General features: G+C 46.2%; 1 protein-coding gene across 7 annotated transcripts; it reads left to right on the top strand.

Moving 5' to 3' along the window:
* The first annotated feature begins 6620 nt into the window (after nt 1–6620).
* ZNF329 (zinc finger protein 329) lies at nt 6621–19677 on the top strand. 7 transcript variants are annotated; one of them, XM_070772430.1, is made up of 4 exons: nt 6669–6687; nt 9191–9338; nt 9992–10122; nt 17083–19677. In XM_070772430.1, the coding sequence occupies exon 4, from the start codon at nt 17103–17105 to the stop codon at nt 18717–18719; it is 1617 nt and encodes a 538-aa protein (XP_070628531.1). In that variant the 5' UTR covers nt 6669–6687; nt 9191–9338; nt 9992–10122; nt 17083–17102; the 3' UTR covers nt 18720–19677. The 7 variants fall into 7 exon arrangements, with proteins under 7 accessions (XP_019833713.2, XP_070628531.1, XP_070628529.1 ...); XM_070772428.1 differs by lacking the exon at nt 6669–6687 and adding an exon at nt 6694–6916; XM_070772429.1 differs by lacking the exon at nt 6669–6687 and adding an exon at nt 6694–6916 and having other exon boundaries at nt 9148–9338.
* Nucleotides 19678–20162: the final 485 nt, after the last annotated feature.

The raw sequence follows: 20162 nt of genomic DNA, 5'->3' as shown, positions 1-20162 counted from the left end.
CTCCTGCTTCTTTTCTTTTCTTTTTTGAAGAATTGGAGGGTTCTTACTTTTTTTCTGTATTTGCTGTGTTAGATCTTAGTTGCCACATGCGGGATCTTCCTTCCATCATTCAGGATCTTTCACTGCAGTGTACAGATTCTCAACTGTGGCATGCAGGCACTGGAGCACGCGGCTTCAGAAGCTGTGATTTGTCGGCTTCGTTGCTCCGCACTGTGTACGATCTTAGTTCCCCAACCAAGGATCAAACCTGCATTCCCTGCATTGACAGGCAGATTCTTAACCACTAGACCACCAGGGAAGCCCCTCTCCTGCTGCTTCTTAAACAAGGACAACTGCGATTACATCGGCCCCAAGATAATCTTATCTCAAAGCCATAAAACTTAATTGCACCTGCAAAGAGCTCTTTGCCCTGTAATGAAACAGTCACTGGCTCCAGCTATTAGGATGCGAACAGCTTTGAGGAGCTACTCCTTGCCAACCACAAGGAAGGAATTCATGATCTTCTCGAGCCCTCTTTCCATAGACTTTCTCAGGCCCTGTTGTATCCATGTCCTGCCTCTGATAAAAGCTGGAAAAGGGTGGCTCACGTGTTGGCATCTGGAGCTGACCTCTTCTCAGCGGTGGGCACAAAAGTCAGCTTGGGGGAAACTCATCGGCCCCAGAACCCTCTCCTGCAGTTGGGTTGTAGGGCCACGTGCCCCTGGAGAGCAGCTGGTGCTGGAAAATGTCGGACTTGGTAGCAGCAGAGATCTGGACCACATCTTGTCCATTGTAAATAATGCTGCAATGAACATAGGGCTGCATGTGTCTTTTCAAGTTAGTGTTTTTATTTTCTTCGGATAAATACCCAGAAATAGACTTTTTATTTTTTATTTATTTTTTTGTTCATGCCAGGTGGCTTATGGGATATTAGTTTCCCAACCAGGGATTGAACCCGGACCATGGCAGTGAAAGCACTGAATCCTAACCAGTGGACCACCAGGAAATTCCCTGATTTAATTTTTTGAGGCACCTCCATACTTTCACTTTTCACTTTCATGCATTGGAGAAGGAAATGGCAACCCACTCCAGTGTTCTTGCCTGGAGAATCCCAGGGACGGGGGGGCCTGGTGGGCTGCTGTCTATGGGGTCGCACAGAGTCGGACACGACTGAAGTGACTTAGCAGCCACACTGTTTTCCACAGTGCCTACACTGATTTACATTCCCAGCCACGGTGGATGAGTGTTCCCTTTTCTCCACGTCTTTGCCAGCACTTACTATTTGTTGTCTTTCTGATGACGGTCATTCTGACAAGTGTGAGATGACATCTTGTGGCTCTGATTTTCACGTCCCTGGTGACTCATGATGCTGAATGTCTTTTCAGGTGCCTGTTGACCATCTGTTTGTCTTTGGATAAAGGTCTATTCAAATCCTCTGCCCTTTTTAGTTTGTGTTTTCCTTTTTAAAATTGTGTTTATTTACTTGTTTTTGGCTGCACTGGGTCTTCTCTGGGGCACAAGGGCTTCTCTCTCGTGTGGCCTGTGGGCTGCAGAGCACATGGGTATGTCTGTTTAGTCCTGCCTGGACACTGGCTGTGCCCCTGGAAACACGAAGATGCAGACAACTCTTTATGATTCCTCTCTTAAACTTAGTAATAGAATGCCATTTGTGAAACATTCGTGAGTTAGTATAAAACTCTGTAATTTGATGTGACAGGACTATGCAAGAAAGAAATGGATGGCATATTTTTCAGCTCTCTTCTGTGATTAGTATAAAATTGTACATATATTAATCCCTGTGATACTAAAAGATCAATGATCTTTGCATGACACTTCAATTTGATGGTTCTCTGGCTTTTATATGATACAAAAAATAGGGTGTTGCCACTGATAACATTTACATTTTATTATCTATAGCATCATTTCTATGAGACATTGTCCCTGAGGCTTAGACCCTAAGTCCCACTAAATGATGTTTCTACAGCAAATCAAGGGCATATATGGGGCATAACTGCTCATACTTCATCGTCCGTGACTATGGGGAGCTACAGGTGCAGTCATATTACATTCAGGGCTTCCATAGTGGCTCAATGGTAAATAATCCACCTGCCAATGCAGGAGACTCGGGTTTGATCCCTGGATCAGGAAGATCCCTGGAGGAGAAAATGGCAACTGGCTCCAGTATTCTTGCCTGGATAATCAAATGGACAGAGGAGCCTGGCTACAATCCATGGGGTCACAAAGAGTCAAACATGACTTAGTGATTAAACAACAACAGCCTATTTATGGGTCAAAGATAACTTGTGAATTCTGCCTTGTTTTTGGTTTCTTTATGTTGGCACATCGAATGAAATTCCAAGCAACAGCTTTTCCATATTGATTATGTTCAGTGAGTTTCTCTAATCTCTGAGTTTCCTGGTGTCAAACAACATGAAAGCCGTAATCGAAAGTCAGCCAACCTTGCCTCTATTCTGTTCTCCAGTATGAGTCCTCTTGTGTTGCATAAAGGGAGAACACTTCCCGAAGATTCTTCTACGCTGTGTACTTGTATAGGGTTTTCCCAGTATGAGTCCTCTGATGTCGCATCATAGTGCTGAGCTATGTTTAAAGCCTTTCCCACAATGCATATATCCATAGGTTTCTCTCCAGTGTGTTTGCCGTGATGTTGACTAAAGGAGAATAGCATGAAACTTTTCCTTGATGCGTATGTTGTAGGGTTTCTTTACAGAACCTTGTAGCATAGAGCAGTCACTCCTTGAAAATAATTTCTTGAATTCACTGCAAATATGAAATGTCTCATACGTATAACTTCTCTCATGCACAGTAATGGATAGTTTGTGCCTGTATATTTATAGGATTTTTCTCCTGTATAAGTTCTAAAATGTACTGATAGGCAATCTTTCTCCTACACTCAGATATTTGTAAGATGTGTCTCCTGAGAGAATTTGTTCATGGTTTTAAGGCCGAGCTCTATTCATATTTCTGTAGTCTCGATATATTTGTATGATCCCTCTTGAGTATGACTTCTCTGATGTCACTGAATAGAGGAAGAAGGAAGGACAGTCCTAATTAACTTTTCCCCCAAGCGTATTATTCTTGCTCCCGTTGTCTTGAAACAGTGTTTCCTCAAGGGCCATGTATTCCACCTCTCTCTCCTGGTTCTCCTACAGCTGCTGTAAGTGAGTCTTGTTCCTAGTCTCTGCCAAACGTGGAGGGATGTAGTTCATCCTTTACGAATCTTTCTGTTTTCAAGCAGCACATGATTCTAGGAGAAATGCTCTGCTTTCTGGTTAACTCTTTGCTTTTGAATTGGGTTTCCCGACCTGGAAAAAAAAGTGTAAGTGCTCAGTGCTCAGTCGTGTCTGACTTTTTGTGACCCTATGGACTATAGCCCACCAGGCTCCTCTGTCCATGGGATTTCCCAGGCAAGAATACTGGAGTAGGTTGCCACTTCCTCCTCCAGGGGGTCTTCCTGACTCAGGGATTCAACCCACGTCTCTTGTGTGTCTCCTGCATTGGCAGGTGGATTCTTTACCACTGCACCACCCATATGCAAATATAGACATTTATGTATAAAGAAAGTTGAGTGCTGAAGAATTGGTGCTTTTGAACTGTGGTGTTGGAGAAGACTCTTGAGAGGCCCTTTGACTGCAAGGAGATCAAACCAGTCTATCCTAAAGGAAATCAGTCCTGAATATTCATTGGAAGGACTGATGCTGAAGCTGAAACTCCAATACTTTGGCCACCTGATGCGAAGAACTGACTCATTGGAAAAGACCCTGATGCTGGGAAAGATTGAAGGCAGGAGGAGAAGGGGACCACAGAGGATGAGATGGTTGGATGGCATCACAAATTCGATGGACATGAGTTTGAGTAAGCTCTGGGAGTTGGTGATGAACAGGGAAGCTTGATGTGCTGCAGTCCATGGGGTCGCAGAGTCAGACATGACTGAGCGACTGAACTGAACTGATGTATATTACACACACACACACACACACATATATATGTCACATATATATGCCTCCTTCCCACCTGCACAGGGATACTTTGCAAGTCACTAGCAACATGTCAGGACATGTAACCCTTCTTCAGGAAAGGCGGTGAAAAGTTGGGACCAACAATCAACTGACTAGTTTTCAGCCAATGAATGTTCACTAAGTACCTAGTGTGTGCCAGGTAGAACAAAGACTTAGAAGAAGGAAAGAGCTGAGCATGTATCTGGTGGAAACATACTCTGGGCAAGGGGGAAGAGCATGTGCAAAGGCCCTGAGGTGGAAGTGTACTGTGCATGTGAGCACCAGGGAGAGGACCGGTGTGGCTGGAGCTGAGGCAGAGAGAAAGATGTGGATGATGAGCTCAGAAAGGCAACTGAGCTGACCTGGCCACCTCTCAGGCTACAGTATGGTCTTTCCCCACTGAGAGAGCGGCAGCCCTTGAAACTTTTGAGTAAAGGAGGCAAGGGGCAGGAGAACCCTCTGGCTGCTATGGGTAAATTGAGTTGGGAAAAAGGACAGCAGGGAGGCTGATGACAGGATCACTGTAAGAGATGCTGGCTGTCAGGCAGGCAGAGACGGGTGCATTCTAGGTAGGGGTCGGCATGATGCTGGCAGGACATGCTATCCAGTCACAGGTAGGATATGAGGGGAATCCAGACACCAGTGAAGACTTGGCCTGCACCAGGCAAAGAGTGGAAATGCTAGGAACCCAGACAGGCAGTACTGTGAGAGGAGTTGGAGTTGAGGGTAGCACTGGCATTTGGTTTGGCACCAAACTTACGGTTACCAAAGGGGGAAGAGAGGGAGGCAGGGATGATTTAGGAATATGGGATTAGCAGATTCAAACTACAATGTATAAAATAGATAAGCAACAGGATCTACTGTATAGCACAGGGAACTATAGTTAGTATCTTATAATAACCTATTGAGGGAAGGAATCTGAAAAAAATAACCGAATCACTTTGGTTTTCACCTGAAACTAAGGGCGTCCCAGATGGAGCCAGTGGTAAAGAACCCGCCGGCCAATGCAGGAGACCCGGAAGCCTAGCCAGCAGGCACTCTTCATCCCCCTTCTGATGTCTCCGTCAGAAGCTTTCTCTGTCCTTCACGGTAATAAAACTTCTGCCACACGAAGTCTGACTGTCTGAAGCCTGGTCCCTGGTCCCGAAGCTAAATCTTTATCTTCGGATATCACGAATCCAACATTGTTCACCGTAAACTATCATCTTGATCCCTGAGTCAGATGCCCTGGAGGAGGGCATGGTGACCCACTCCAGTATTCTTGCTCAGAGAATCCCATGGACAGAGGAGCCTGGCGAGCTACAGTCCATGGGGTTGCAAAGAGTCGAACACAAATGAAGTGACTCAGCAGGCACACACACCTGAAACTAAGGCAATATTGTAAATAAATTGTATTTCAATTAAAAAAAACCCTACGATCACCAATATGAAGGCAAAAAGGTATAAATATTGGGCAAGATTCTTTGAGAATTGTTTCCTTAACCTTGACTTTGGCTGTGTAGGGATTGAGCCTGGTCTCCTAGGCCTCCCAGACATGTCCTGCCTGGGCTTACTCTGAGGATCACCGCCCCCCCACCCCCATACACACATTCATGCTGGAAGTATGGCAACTTATTATTTTTTGTATATACATGAATGATTTCTTTTTGGATTGTTTTATATACATACACAAAACTGCGACCTTTTCAAAGCATACTTTCTAACTGCTTGTTACATTATTTTTGTATGGTGATTTTTCCACAACACATACGTTCATTCGCAGTCCTAATCCATCAAAAAATCCTTAACTAATTGTCATATCAAATCCAAAAATGTGTAGCTTCTGTTTAGATTTCTTTTTTTTTTTTCTGTTTAGATTTCTAAGTAAATAACTGTACTGTTAATTGATACTGAGTTGCCCTTATCTGAATTTGAACATATTTTTCTTAAAAACAACAAAGAAGGGATGGCATAGAATTATTTCGGCAATCTATGCAGTACACAAAGGAGATCAGCCCTGGGTGTTCTTTGGAAGGAATGATGCTAAAGCTGAAACTCCAGTACTTTGGCCACCTCATGCGAAGAGTTGCCTCATTGGAAAAGACTCTGATGCTGGGAGGGATTGGGGGCAGGAGGAGAAGGGGACGATAGAGGATGAGATGGCTGGATGGCATCACTGATTCGATGGACGTGAGTCTGAGTGAACTCCGGGAGATGGTGATGGACAGGGAGGCCTGGCGTGCTGCGATTCATGGGGTCGCAAAGAGTCGGACACGACTGAGCGACTGAACTGAACTGATGCAGTACACAAAAATAGGGCTGCACAATAATGATGTCCTCGGATGAAAGCCGTAGGCGAAAATAAATGTCGGCGAACCCACACTGATCGCCATAAATAACTGAATTAGTAGATGCGGCGAAAGGACATCTCTGCCCCAATGCACTTCTCTGAAGCCCCGGGCTAGAGGCGAAGGCTGGGCGCCGGGCGGGCAGAGGGAGCCCGGAACCCTGGGGCCGACCCCAGCCCAGGGAGCGGGGACCGGACCCGGCGCGGGCCCGCCCTGGCGCGGGTAGGAAGCGAAAGGCGCGGTTCTGTACGCGGGGCGGGCGGGGTCCGCGGAGCCCCGGGACGCGCACTTCCGGTCCCGCCGCGCGCACGCTCATTCGCAGGAACATGGCCGCCGCCGTGGCCGGCGTTGCCGACCTGCCGGGGGTGAGTTCGCCGCGCCGCTCGTTCTTTAGCGCCGCGGCTTCCCCTCGAGGGTGGGGTGTCTGTGGCGGGGGCGGTGTCCGCTGGGCTCGAGTGGCTCAAGAGCGACGCGTCGGCCGGCGGCAGTGAGGACGCCCGCGTGTATGTAGATGCCCCTCTCCTGGGGGTGAGGACGCCCCCTCCTTCTGCAAGTGAGGATGCCCCCCGGCGGGTGTGGACGCCCCCTCTCCTGGTGAGAACGCCCTAGCCATTTCCATCGCATGGCCCGGCGGTTCCGCGCTCGTGAGGAGCCAGCCGGCCCTTCGGCAGGGACCGTTTTGCCCCTGCCTGCTAGGTGTCCGAGCCCGGCTGCTGGGCGACCCCCAGGTCTGCCGCCCTTCTCCTGCCAGGTGTCGGGCGAGCGGGTGTGGGCATCGGTAGGTGTCTGGCCAAGGTGGCCCCATCGCGCCCACGGACTGTGCGGTTTCCGACCGCCCGGCGGACCAGCAGGTGTCAGATCACCTGTATTTTACCACCTAAGAGCTGCAAAATCAGGTCTTGCGGGGTTCTCAGTGAAAACCGCTTTTCCCCACCTGTTAGTGGCCTTTTCACTTTCCTCTTCCTTGAATTTTTTTTCTTTTTGGTAATATTTGTTTGGCTGCTCTGGGTCTTAGTTGTGGCATGTGGAATCTAGTTCCCTGACCAGGGCTCACACCTGAGCGCCCTGCCTGGGGAGAGTGAAGTCTTAGCCACTGGGCCACCAGGGAAGTCCTCTTTCTTGGTTTAGTGGTTCCTTTCCTTAGCTCTTCTTCACCCAGTAGGTTAGGGTAAGTTTTTCTACATATAGTGAGGTTGAGTTACTCGTACGTCCCCATACTAATCCATTAACACCTGCTCTGCTTGCTGTATGCTCTGTATTTGTTCCCTTTGTCCACCCTTTAACCATCCAGCAATCATTTTGTGTTGTTGCGCAGTTGCTAAGTCGTGTCTGACTGCGACCCCATGGACTACATGGCAGCAGGCTTCCCTGTCCTTCACTGTCTCCCTGAGTTTGCTCAAAAATCTTTTGGGGATACATTCAAAATAAATGACAGACTATCATTATTACTTACCCCCTCAAACACCTCACTGTGCTTAACATCAGTTAGAGTTCAGTATTGCTCTTTACATTTTTGAGGGAAAACTGACTTACAGTGAAATGCACCACTGGATGAGTTGTGACAAATGTAATTCAAACTTTTGTCCAAATTACCATTACCCCAAAAGATCCTTTCAGTTCAGTCAGTCGTGTCTGACTCTTTGCCACCCCATGGCCTGCAGCACACCAGGCTTCCCTGTCCATCACCAACTCCAGGAGCTTGCTCAAACTCATGTCCATCGAGTCGGTAATGCCATCCAGCCACTTCAGCCTCTGTTGTCCCCTTCTCCTCCTGCCCTCTATCTTTCCCAGCATAAGGGTCTTTTACAATGAGTCATTTCTTTGCATCAGGTGGCTAAAGTATTGGAACTTCAGCTTCAGTGTCAGTCCTTCCAATGAATACTCTGTACTGATTTCCTTCAGGATGGACTGGTTGGATCTCCTTGCAGTCCAAGGGACTCTCTCAAGAGTCTCCTCCAAAACCACAGTTCAAAAGCATCAGTTCTTCAGTGCTCAGCTTTGTTTATAGTCCAGCTCTCGTATCCATACATGACTACTGGAAAAACCATAGCTTTGACTATATGGACCTTTGTCGGCAAAGTAATGTCTCTGCTTTTTAATATGCTGTCTAGGTTGATCATAGCTTTTCTTTCAAGGAGCAAGCGTCTTTTAATTTCATGGCTGCACTCACTGTCCACAGTGATTTTGGAGCCCAAGAAAATTAAGTCTGTCACTGTTTCCATTGTTTCCCCATCTATTTTCCATGAAGTGATGGAACCAGATGCTGTGATCTTAGTATCTTGAATGTTGAGTTTTAAGCCAGCTTTTTCACTCTCCTCTTTCACTTTCATCAAGAGGCTCTTTAGTTCCTCTTCACTTTCTGCCATAAGGGTGGTGTCATTTTCGTATCTGAGATTATTGATATTTCTCCTGGCAGTCTTGATTCCAGCTTGTGCTTCATCCAGCCCGACATTTCACATGATGTACTCTGCATATAAGTTAAATAAACAGGGTGACAATATACAGCCTTGACATACTTCTTTATCTTTTGTCAATTTAAAAAAAAATTTAAGGACTTGGGCTTGTAAAAATATGTTTTAACACCAGGCTTTTTTAGTTTTTTTCAACCCACAGCCAGTAACTTTTCTCCCTTCTATTGCTTGTTTCTCTTCCTCCTACCCAACTTTTTTTTTGAAAAGTATTACACTTACAGAAGTGTTGCAGAAATAGTTCAATGAACACTTGTAAAACCATCCAGATTATCAAGTTATTAACACTTTGCCTCATTAGCTTACCTTTCTTTTCGCCCTGCCTCAAACACACATATTGTGCTGTGTTGTGCTTAGTCCCTCGGTCATTTCTGACTCTTTGCAACCCTGTGGACTGTAGCCCGCCAGAGTCCTCTGTCTATGGCGATTCTCCAGGCAAGAATATTGGAGTGGGTTGCCATGCCCTCCTCCAGGGGATCTTCCCAGCCTAGAGATGGAACCCACGTCTGCGTCATTGCAGGTGGATTCTTTACTGTCTGAGCCACCAGGTAAGCCCCAAACACATAAAGACACACTCTTTTGTGCATTTTACAGACAACCCAAGAAGATAAACGGTGTGTTACTCACAGGATGAGACTTATTTTGTGAGAGCAGGGCAGGCTTCCTAAAGTGATCCAGAAAAATCAAGAGAGACCACAAAAAAACTTGCTAGGCTTTATTTATTTATTAGTGAGAAGCTTGTGGGATCAATTAAGGATTGAACTCCAGGTCCTTGAAAGTGCAGAGTCCTACTCACTGGACCATGACTGAAGTCTTTCTTTGGGCTTTTATAGTGATTGGAGAATGGAATTGGGATGATGGTGGCCTTGCATTGATTGAGGCTTGGATGGTTTGAACTTCCTGCCAACTGCAAGGAGAAAGCACTTTGGTTCTCTCTCTCCTTTTTCAGGCTTTCTTGTTTGTTTGCCTAGTTTGCAGAAGGAGAAGGGGCAATAGGTGATGATGAGGATGGAAGTGGAAAGCTGCCAGCAGTTAGTCATCAAAAATGAAGTCAGACTGTTAATCACAATTGGTAATCAGATGGGTAACTTTATTAGGACAGGGCTAACATTAGTGGCAAACAGTTTATTTTTGTTAAAGAATGTATCCTTTGAACAAGTAAACATTTGAGCAAGTAAACGTTACCATGTTTGGTCCACAGAGATGTCAAGAACCATGCAGATGGCATCAGACAGCTGCAGTCTAGCAACCGCTGATGTTAAACATCCAGTCGTTGGGATTAAATGAATTCTTCTGCAGGGTCATAGAGACTGGGGGAAAAGCCCTTCAGAGGTGAGTACCTGGGAATGGAATTCTCCATAAACTTTATTTATTTTTTACTTGACACTGTTGTATGGAATTCTCCATAAGCTTTAAATTTCAAGGTACCAGAAACATGCCAAGTGGAGTCTGGACCAGTAATTCTGACTCCCAACAGTTTCAGTACCTGCTTTTTTTTTTTTTTTTCTTTAATAATTGTGTTAAAGTATAGTTCACATACCATATAATACACCCTCTTAAGATACACAGTTCAGTGCTTTCTGGTAAATTCACTAAGTTGTACATCCATTACCAACACCAGTTTTAGAATATTTTCATCATCCTCTGACAGGAAATGCGCATTAGCACTAGCTCTCACTCCCATTTGCTCTATTCCTCTCAGGCCTAGGCAATTACTACCCTGCTTTCCGCCTCTGAATTTGCTATTCTAGACATTTCACATTGATGGTCATACAATGTGTAATCTGTTGTTCTGGCGTCTTTCACTTATCAGTGTTTTCTAGGTTCATCCACATGGTAACATGTGTTGGTACTTGGTTCATTTTTATAGATGAATAATATTCCATTGTATGAATATATTAAATTTTTTATCCATCCATCAGATGATAGCCATCTAAGTTGCTTTCATAGAATAATGCTTCTGTGAACATTCACATACAAATTTTGTGGGGTTTTTTTTGTGGACATATGTCTTCATTTCTCTTAGATAACCTAGGAGTGGAACTAATTGTAGCCATCCTCGGGGGTGTGAAATGGTATCTCGATGTGGTTTTGATTTATAATTCCCGATAGTTAGTGGAAGGAATTGGGGGCAGGAGGAGAAGGGGACGACAGAGGATGAGGTGGCTGGATGGCATCACCGACTCGATGGACATGAGTTTGGGTAAACTCCGGGAGTTGATGATGGACAGGGAGGCCTGGCGTGCTGCGATTCATGGGGTTGCAAAGAGTTGGACACGACTGAGCGACTGAACTGAACTGAACTGAACTGGTGGTTAGTGATATTAAGCTTCTTTTCATTGTGCTTATTGGCTGTTTGTTTATCTTCTTTGTAACACTATGTGGACCCTTTGCCCATTTATGAAATGGGTTATCGATCTTTTTATTATTGAATTGTAAGTATAGTTTATTCTGGATACCAGTGCCTCATCAGGTATATGATTTTCACGTATTTGATCCAGTCTCATGGATTGTGTTTTTAACTTTGTTAGTAACACTCTTTGAAGCACAAGCAGTTTAATTTTGCTTAGTCCATTTCACCTCCTGTGTCAGTTTGCTTTTGGTGTTATACTTAGGTTTCTGAAGATTTATGCCTGTGTTTGTCTTTTAAGAGTTTTGTAGTTTTAGCTTGTATATTTATGCTTATGATGCATTTTGACTTAATTTTTCTGTAATGTTCACTCTTTAAGATCGATAGTTGCAATGTGCCTTTTACCATCCTGAAAAGAATTCTATGGATAATATTAAATATCCGTATAATTTTAAAAAGTAAATGTAAAGAATCAATAAAAGGCATTTGTATTTAAAAATGTATTTCTGTGTTTAAATGCTTGGCACAGCTACCTAAAGACATAGGAAGATATCTGGTGCTGGAGATTATCAGTTCAGTTCAGTTCAGTCACTCAGTCATGTCCAACTCTTTGCAACCCCATGAATCACAGCACGCCAGGCCTCCCTGTCCATCACCATCTCCCGGAGTTCACTCAAACTCACATCCATCGAGTCGGTGATGCCATCCAGCCATCTCATCCTCTGTCGTCCCCTTCTCCTCCTGCCCCCAATCCCTCCCAGCATCAGAGTCTTTTCCAATGAGTCAACTCTTCACATGAGGTGGCCAAGGACTGGAGTTTCAGCTTTAGCATCAGTCCTTCCAAAGAACACCCAGGACCGATCTCCTTTAGAATGGACTGGTTGGATTTCCTTGCAGTCCAAGGGACTCTCAAGAGTCTTCTCCAACACCACAGTTCAAAAGCATCAATTCTTCGGCGCTCAGCTGGGAGATTATAGGTTTGGATTAAGAGAAATAGGACAATCAGAACTCATTGTCCTCAGTGAAACTGAATGAGGGGAGGTGTGACTGGATCCTGCTGGAATATGAATGTTGTGGGTGGGTCCAGACCAGGTGTATTAAATAGGAATGGAAGAACGTACCTTGGTGGAAGCAGGTTCTAAGCACTTAACTCAGTTGAGGCAACCCAGGCTGTTTGGATGATCTGGGGTGACAGGTGTGGGATCCATCACCCCCTCTGCTGTGACCTGCAGCAACATCAGGATGATTTATTGCAGAAAACAGTTCTCCAGACAGAGCTGAAGTCTCAGCATGTGCTGGGGCAGCATTCAGTGTAAAAAACCTTTAAGACCACCTTATTTGGTGGCCATGGGGAAGAGAAGGCTAGGGGAAATTAGTCATGCTGGGGCTCCAGAGAAGTGGTTGTGAATATCTGAGGTCAGGTCAGAGGAAGAGTGTATGTGTGTGAAGGAAACAGAGAACTCCCCACATTTGTGAAGAGCATGAGGATGAATTTTTTACCACATAATTTTTATATCATTGTACTGCCAAAAATAGCAATACACAGATATGTATGAGGGTAATAATAGATTTTAAAAACAACCTTAATTAATGAAATTCAGTTCAGTTCCTTCATTAATTACCCTAATTTAATACTGTTGCCCTGAAGTCTGTTCTAATATCCTCCTATATACTTGAGATAATTTGTTCTGTTTGCAGTAACCACCAGGGCACTTCCCACCACCTCAGGGATTGAACCCAGGCCCATGGCAGTTAAAGCACTGAGTCCTAACCACTGAACTGCCAGGGAACTCCCAGTTATTGTCTGTTTTTCTTTTAATATTGGGCACACTGGTAGGTGTAAAGTGGCATCTCACTGTGGTTTTGATTAGCATTTCCCTAATGACCAGTGATGTTGAGCATCTTTTCATGTGCTTACTGGCCATCTGTTGGTCGTCTTTGGAGAAATATCCATTCAGATCCTTTGCCTATTTAAAAAATTTGGGTTGTCCTGTTATTATTGGGCTATCAGAATTTTTTTAATACCTTCTACAAGTCCTTTATCAGATTCATGCATTGTAAATATTTCCTCTGATTTGGTAGCTTGTCTTTTTACTTGCTTAGAGATATGTAAATCTCATTTCAATAAAAGAAGTATTTATTATAGATAAAATGGACACTGCTTTTGCTCCTCAAGGCCTGTGGCCTTCCACACTTCCAAAACAGTCATGATCACAGCTTTGTTAGGCATGTTGCCAGGGCATTTTAATATTTTTACTTCGAGAATATTTTGTGTGTCAAAAGTTTCACTAAGTGGTATCATCTTATATATGATGACTTACATATCTGACTTACCTCTTTTAAGTGCACACACTCATCCTCCCCTTCACACATGTAGGGAGATGCTCTCCATCTCTTGTTTCCACAGGACAGCTGTAGGATGCCCAGGCTCCAGTCTAATCAGAAGGCCAATTTGGAAACATGCAACCTTAAAATATTTTATCAGTTTATTGACATACGGTAAAGGGGTCTGTTGCTTTAATCTGAGAGCATTTTGATCATGAGTCTGGGTGAGATTTGTTCAGATTACTTTCTGAATTTATTGAGATGGGGTGTAGGGAGTGTCTTCTGTGTTGATCTGAAAATGTGGGGAATCATATCAGTTCAGTTCAGTCCCTCGGTTGTGTCCAGCTCTTTGCAACCCCATGAACCACAGCACACCAGGCCTCCCTGTCCATCACCAGCTCCTGGAGTTTACCCAAACTCATGTCCATTGAGTCGGTGATGCCATCTAACCATCTCATCCTCTGTCGTCCCCTTCTCCTCCTGCCTTCAATCTTTCCCAACATCAGGGTCTTTTCAAATGAGTCAGCACTTCACATCAGGTGGCCAAAATATTGGAGTTTCAGCTTCAACATCAGTCCTTCCAATGAACACCCAGGACTGATTTCCTTTAGGATGGACTGGTTGGATCTCCTTGCAGTCCAAGGGACTCTGAAAAGTCTTTTCCAACACCACAGTTCTAAGCATCAATTCTTTGGCATTCAGCTTTCTTTATAGTCCAACTCTCACATCCATACATGACTGCTGGAAAAACCATAGCCTTGACTAGACGGACCTTTGTTGACCAAGTAATGTCTCTGCTTTTTAATATGCTGTCTAGGTTGATCATAACTTTTCTTCCAAGGAGTAAGCATCTTTTAATTTCATGGCTGCAATCACCATCTGAAGTGATTTTGGAGCCCCCAAAAATAAAGTCAGCCACTGTTTCCCTATCTAATTGCCATGAAGTGATGGGACCGGATGCCATGATCTTAGTTTTCTGAATGTTAAGCTTTAAGCCAACTTTTTCACTCTCCTCTTGGGTGTAGGGGGTGTCTTCTATGTTGATCTGAAAATGTGGGGAATCGTATCAGTAGATATTCTAATATTTCATAGTCCTTGCTTTCCTGGGATAAATCCAATGTTGCCGTTTTGATAACTTTCTTCTCTTTCTTAATTAAATCCCCCTTAATTAAAGCTGAATATCACCTTGTATGCCTTCTTATTTTTTAATGATTATTCTTGTCAAAAATGATTTCATTAGTTGTTTCATGTAACAGACTTTTGGTTTTCTTCATATTCTTGGATGTTTCTTTGTTTTTGGCTTCTGTAATTTTTGCCTTTACCTTTATTATCTCCTTCTTACCACCTTCTGTTGGTTTCCTGTGTAGCTTCTTAAATTTGAACAATGATCTCATTACCTTTCAGCCTTCTCTTTAAAATACAAGCATTGGGGAATTCTTTGGAGGTCTGGTGATTAGGACTCTGCGCTTCGTTGCTGAGGGCACAGGCGCAGTCCCTGGTTGGGGAGCTAAGATCCACAAGCAGTGCTGCTGCTGCTGCTAAGTCGCTCCAGTCGTGTCCGACTCTGTGAGACCCCGTAGACGGCAGCCACCAGGCTCCCCCGTCCCCGGGACTCTCCAGGCAAGAACACTGGAGTGGGTTGCCATTTCCTTCTCCAATGCGTGAAAGTGAAGTCGCTCAGTCGTGTCCGACTCTTAGCGACCCCATGGACTGCAGCCCACCAGGCTCCTCCGTCCATGGGATTTTCCAGGCAAGAGTACTGGAATGGGGTGCCATTGCCTTCTCCGTGCAAGCTGTGCAGCTCGGCCACAAACAAACAAATAAAAAAACCCAGCTCAGGCCTCTCCCCAGACGCCCAGCATTAAAGACCAACATCTTCTGCCGAGGAACTACTTTAGCTGCGTCTTCCTTTGCCACGTGTTTTGAGCTGTGTCATCATCATCGGTGGTTCTGTTCTCTGTTTTCTAAGTCAGTGCTTGCTAATTTTCATCAGGATTTCTATTTGATCTGTGAATTACTGAGAAACAGGTTTTCACTCTTCCAAATAAAGAGCGTTTTAAAAAACTTAATTATTTTCTTGTGTATTTGATGCTCATTCTGTTACTGTATTTTTTTTCTCCCTTAACTTTAAACTTTTTATTTTGTACTGGGGCATAGCTGATTACCAGTGTTGTGGTGTAATAATTTCACGTGAACAGCGAAGGGACTCAGCTGCACACACACATGTATCCAGTCCACCCCAAGCCCTGCTCCCGCCCAGGCCGCCACACCTCCTGTTACTGGTGTTTAACTTGACTGCATCTGTAGTCAAAAGACTGTGGTCTGGCCTTTGTTGAACCTGTTCTTTGGCCGGGTTTATGGCCAGTGTAGCGTATGTTCCACTTGTGGGAAGCCTTTGGCTCTGATTGTTGGCAGTGGTCCTTCATGCAGCTGTGTGGCCAGGCTAATTACATTCTCATGCGTGTCTGTATTCAGTCTTTCTGTATTTCCATTTCGGAAGGAGGCCTGTTGAACCCACCCAGTATGGTTATATTTGCTGACCTTGTGGTGTGTTTGCAGGCAAAATGTTAATGTAGACTGTGACAGAGCCCTGTTGTCATCTTTGAAGTTTGTTGTTGGTTAGCAAAGAACCAACAGTCTCTGTTTGGAGAGCATGTGTCTGCTCAAACCTTTGGTTTTGTCTTCTGTGTTGTTTTGCTTTTGGTGTCTGTTACAAACACATTTTTTTAACACAGTCTGACACAGTGTCTTTATCTTACCCATCAAAGTCATTTACATTTATTGTTATTGGTGATGTCCTATTTTATAGTTTCTATTCTAATGTGTCCTTTCTGAACTTTTACCTTACCACCTTCTTCTGGATCAATCTGGGTTTTTTGTTTGTCTTTATTTTTTCCTCCTCTAATAGGATTTTTCTGTTGCAACACTGTTGACCTTCGGGTCTGGTCACTGTTGTGAAGGGCTGTGTTGTGTTTTCAAGGGTGTTCAGCAACATCCCTAGTTTCCAGTAGCATCTGCTCCCTAGTCGTGTCAACCAGAACTGTCCCCACATGCTGCCTGGTGTCTTTTGGGGGTTGAGAACCACTGCTTTGTGGACTTGGAAGTTTTACAGGGAGGTTGATGACAGATCTCGGAATGTCAGGTTTCAGGAAAGTAGGCTCATGCTGTGTCCAGTCCATAAAGGCAGAGCTCTGACCACAGAGGTGGTTGAGGACTGCCTGTTCAGTGCTGATGTAAGACCATTGCTGGGTGTTGCTCTGGAGTATGTGCTGACCACTGGTGGGGAGGGGTCATGAGGACGAGCACAGAGTGGCTGAGATGGTGCTCCCGTGTGAGCCGTGACATGGCCCCTGGTCTCCCTTGTCTGAGACTAGTCCTCTTAGTGACCATCACCCCAGCACCATTCCTCCTGTCTGGTCTCTGGGAAGAGGGAAATGCCACATGGTTCTTCTTGAACTTGCTCTTGGCTCCATCCTTGACTTTCACTGTTCATATATGAATTTCAAAAAGAAAACAAGTGAAAAGACACAAACACACACCTGGCCTATCACTGTTTTTCATTCCTCTTCTAGACTCAGCTTCGTGGGCTTAAGTCTTTTTCACTCTTTACTTTCCAGCCCGGGACAGAAGATTGAAAATGACAGCTTGGAATGTGCCTGAGGAAGGACTGTCCTGCGACGTGGAGATGGAGGCATTCACGAGAGAGGCTCCTCGCCTTTGCACTCCAGGGGCCAGCTGGGACTCTGAGAACCCAGAGGGACGTTCGAGGCGATCAGCCTTAACTCAGGAGGAGCCAGGGGCCCGGGAGGCAGCTCCTGAACATCCTGGGTTTAGGAAGCATTTGAGCGTGAGCGCAGATCTTCCACAAGGTCAGAGAGTTCCTGCGACAAACGGTTTCCGTGTAGGTGGCTCAGATGTTAAAAGTCTGGATTGTGACCCAGCTTCACATAATGGTCAGAAGAGCTACACAGCTAAGAGAGCGGGTGACAGGGACTCCTGTGGGAAAGCCTTCGGCCATTCCGTGGAAGTGACTCAGTGTGGAAGAACTCAGACCCGAGAGACGCCTTATAGATGCCCTGACAGTGTTAGGCCTCTCAGCCACTTTACCCCCCTTGGCCAACAGAAAATCGTGACACGAGGGAAGAGACTGTATGAAGGCGAGGACTTTGGGGGCCTTTTTACCCTGAGTCCATCTCTTAGTGAAAGCAGGAGGAGCAGCCCTGGAGAGAAGTTGTATAAATGTACCGAGTGCGGCAAGTGCTTCAAGCGAAACTCTTCTCTTGTCTTGCATCACCGAACTCACACTGGGGAGAAGCCTTACACTTGTAATGAGTGTGGAAAGTCCTTCAGCAAGAACTACAACCTAATTGTGCACCAAAGAATCCATACAGGAGAGAAGCCCTACAAGTGCAGTAAATGCGGGAAGGCCTTCAGTGATGGGTCAGCTCTGACACAACACCAGAGAATTCACACCGGGGAGAAACCTTATGAGTGTCCGGAATGTGGGAAAACCTTCAACCGAAATTCGTCCCTGATCCTCCATCAGAGGACTCACACGGGGGAGAAGCCATACCGCTGTAACGAGTGTGGGAAGCCTTTTACAGACATCTCCCACCTCACCGTGCACCTCAGGATCCACACTGGCGAGAAGCCCTATGAATGCAGCAGATGCGGAAAGGCCTTCCGAGACGGCTCATACCTCACCCAGCACGAGAGGACTCACACTGGAGAGAAGCCCTTTGAGTGCACAGAATGCGGGAAGTCCTTCAACCGCAATTCCCACCTCATCGTGCATCAAAAGATTCACTCGGGGGAGAAGCCCTTCGAGTGCAAAGAGTGCGGGAAGACTTTCATCGAGAGCGCGTACCTCATCCGGCACCAGAGGATTCACACTGGCGAGAAGCCCTACGGCTGCGACCAGTGCCAGAAGCTGTTCCGGAACATCGCTGGCCTCATCCGGCACCAGAGGACTCACACCGGCGAGAAGCCCTACGAGTGTAATCAGTGCGGCCGGGCCTTCAGGGACAGCTCCTGTCTGACCAAGCACAGGAGGATCCACACCAGGGAGACGCCATACCGGTGCCCCGAGTGCGGCAAGTCCTTCCGGCAGAACTCTCACCTGGCGGTGCACCAGAGACTCCACAGCAGGGCGGGCCCCGGCCACTGTCCGCAGTGTGGGAAGACATTCCGGAGAGGCTCCGCCCTCGCCCGACACCAGCGCTCACACCCCGGCGAGCAGCCCGTGGGCGTTTAGTGAGCACGGGCCGCACTCTCCCGACTGGCTCTCAGACACCTTCGTGTGCGAGGAGGGTCTCCAGGGGTGGCTCCTCCCTGGCAGGGGAAGGCACTTCTCTGAGCCCTGCAGTGAACCGACAGATGTGAGGTGTTCCTGAGCCGCACTGTTTGGGCTGTAGGTTCGGGAACTCCTGAGGAGAATACAGGACGGTGATAGACACGGTGGAGTCGTCATGGATGGGCCCGCCTGTACCACGTGTGACGGTGCACGTACCTGACGACGCACACGCTGGAGTAAAGCCTGCGCTCCCCTGGAGAAGCCACCCGCCCGAACGTTGGAATCCTGGGACCGCAAGGCTCTTCTGTAATCAGAGTGAGGAGTCCTTGACAGGGAGTTGGCCTCCCAGTCAGTAGGCAGACTCCTACTAGAGCCCAGTGAGGGAGACTTCTGGCTGGGGCCCTTACATGCTTTATCTGTATCAGCAAAAGCCTACACACTGCTACACCCTGCAACGACTGCAGAGTTACAGGAGATTACTGTTTGAGTGGATTCCCATGTTGCTGTCCTGCCAGGTGCTGTGGACTCGTTTCAGCAGGGGCAGATGGGTGAGGAAGTTGCTTGTGAATGAACAATGATGTTTCTTCTAAGAGGAGACTGAGTGGATTCCTCCAAGAGGGAAGGGGCTGCTGCTGAGAAATGCGAGGCATCGCTTTAGTTGCTGAGCCAAGCGAACAGAAAACACTGAGTTGTCGTGTTTGTGTTGTCACCCCGCATTGTTCATCTGGGACACAGGACTTGTGCAGCCGTGCCGAATCATAATGATAAAGATTTTGTTTTGTATTGAAAATACTTACAATATGGCTAGCAACTGAGCATAAAAGAGATTTGCGTTGCTGCAGCCATGTAAAGGCACGCACACATACAGATGTAGGTTGGAAGTTGATCACAGAGAAATAAACGTGGTTTTTCTAAGGGACTGTTGACTGTGTGTGATTTTTCCTCCATCACAAATCATGTGTTGTTGTTTCAATAATTTGTTGAGGAGTGAAAAGGTGGGGTTTTTTTGGACCTTTTTCAGACCAGAAGTGCCTGGGTCAGGGTCTCAGGGCAGTTTATGTACGAATGGATGGGGGAATGGAGGAGGGGTATCCAGGGGGAACCTCTGCCTCCCATGGACGGGAGTGTCCAGGCAGAATCTGTTCTGGGTTTAGCATCCACAGCTCAGGGCATGAGGATAATTTCTCTCTTCAGAATCTGGATGATGAGAGGGTGTTCCCGTGGAGGATGGGAAGAGTAGGCCACAGAGAGGTCCAGGAGGACCTGGGGCCTCCCTCCTAGGCTGAGCAGCACTGACTGTGGCCTGCTGCCACTGGTCAGCGTGGCCTCAGAGCCCCGGGTGGTTCCTGTAGGGGGGAGGCCACTGAAGTAATTAGGGCTGTGAGATGATAAATCTGCATTATA

Source organism: Bos indicus, chromosome 18 (genome assembly GCF_029378745.1).
Source record: "Bos indicus isolate NIAB-ARS_2022 breed Sahiwal x Tharparkar chromosome 18, NIAB-ARS_B.indTharparkar_mat_pri_1.0, whole genome shotgun sequence".
NCBI classification, from domain to species: domain Eukaryota; kingdom Metazoa; phylum Chordata; class Mammalia; order Artiodactyla; family Bovidae; genus Bos; species Bos indicus.
Note: the sequence above shows the minus strand (reverse complement) of the source record. Positions and strands in the feature narration are given on the sequence as shown.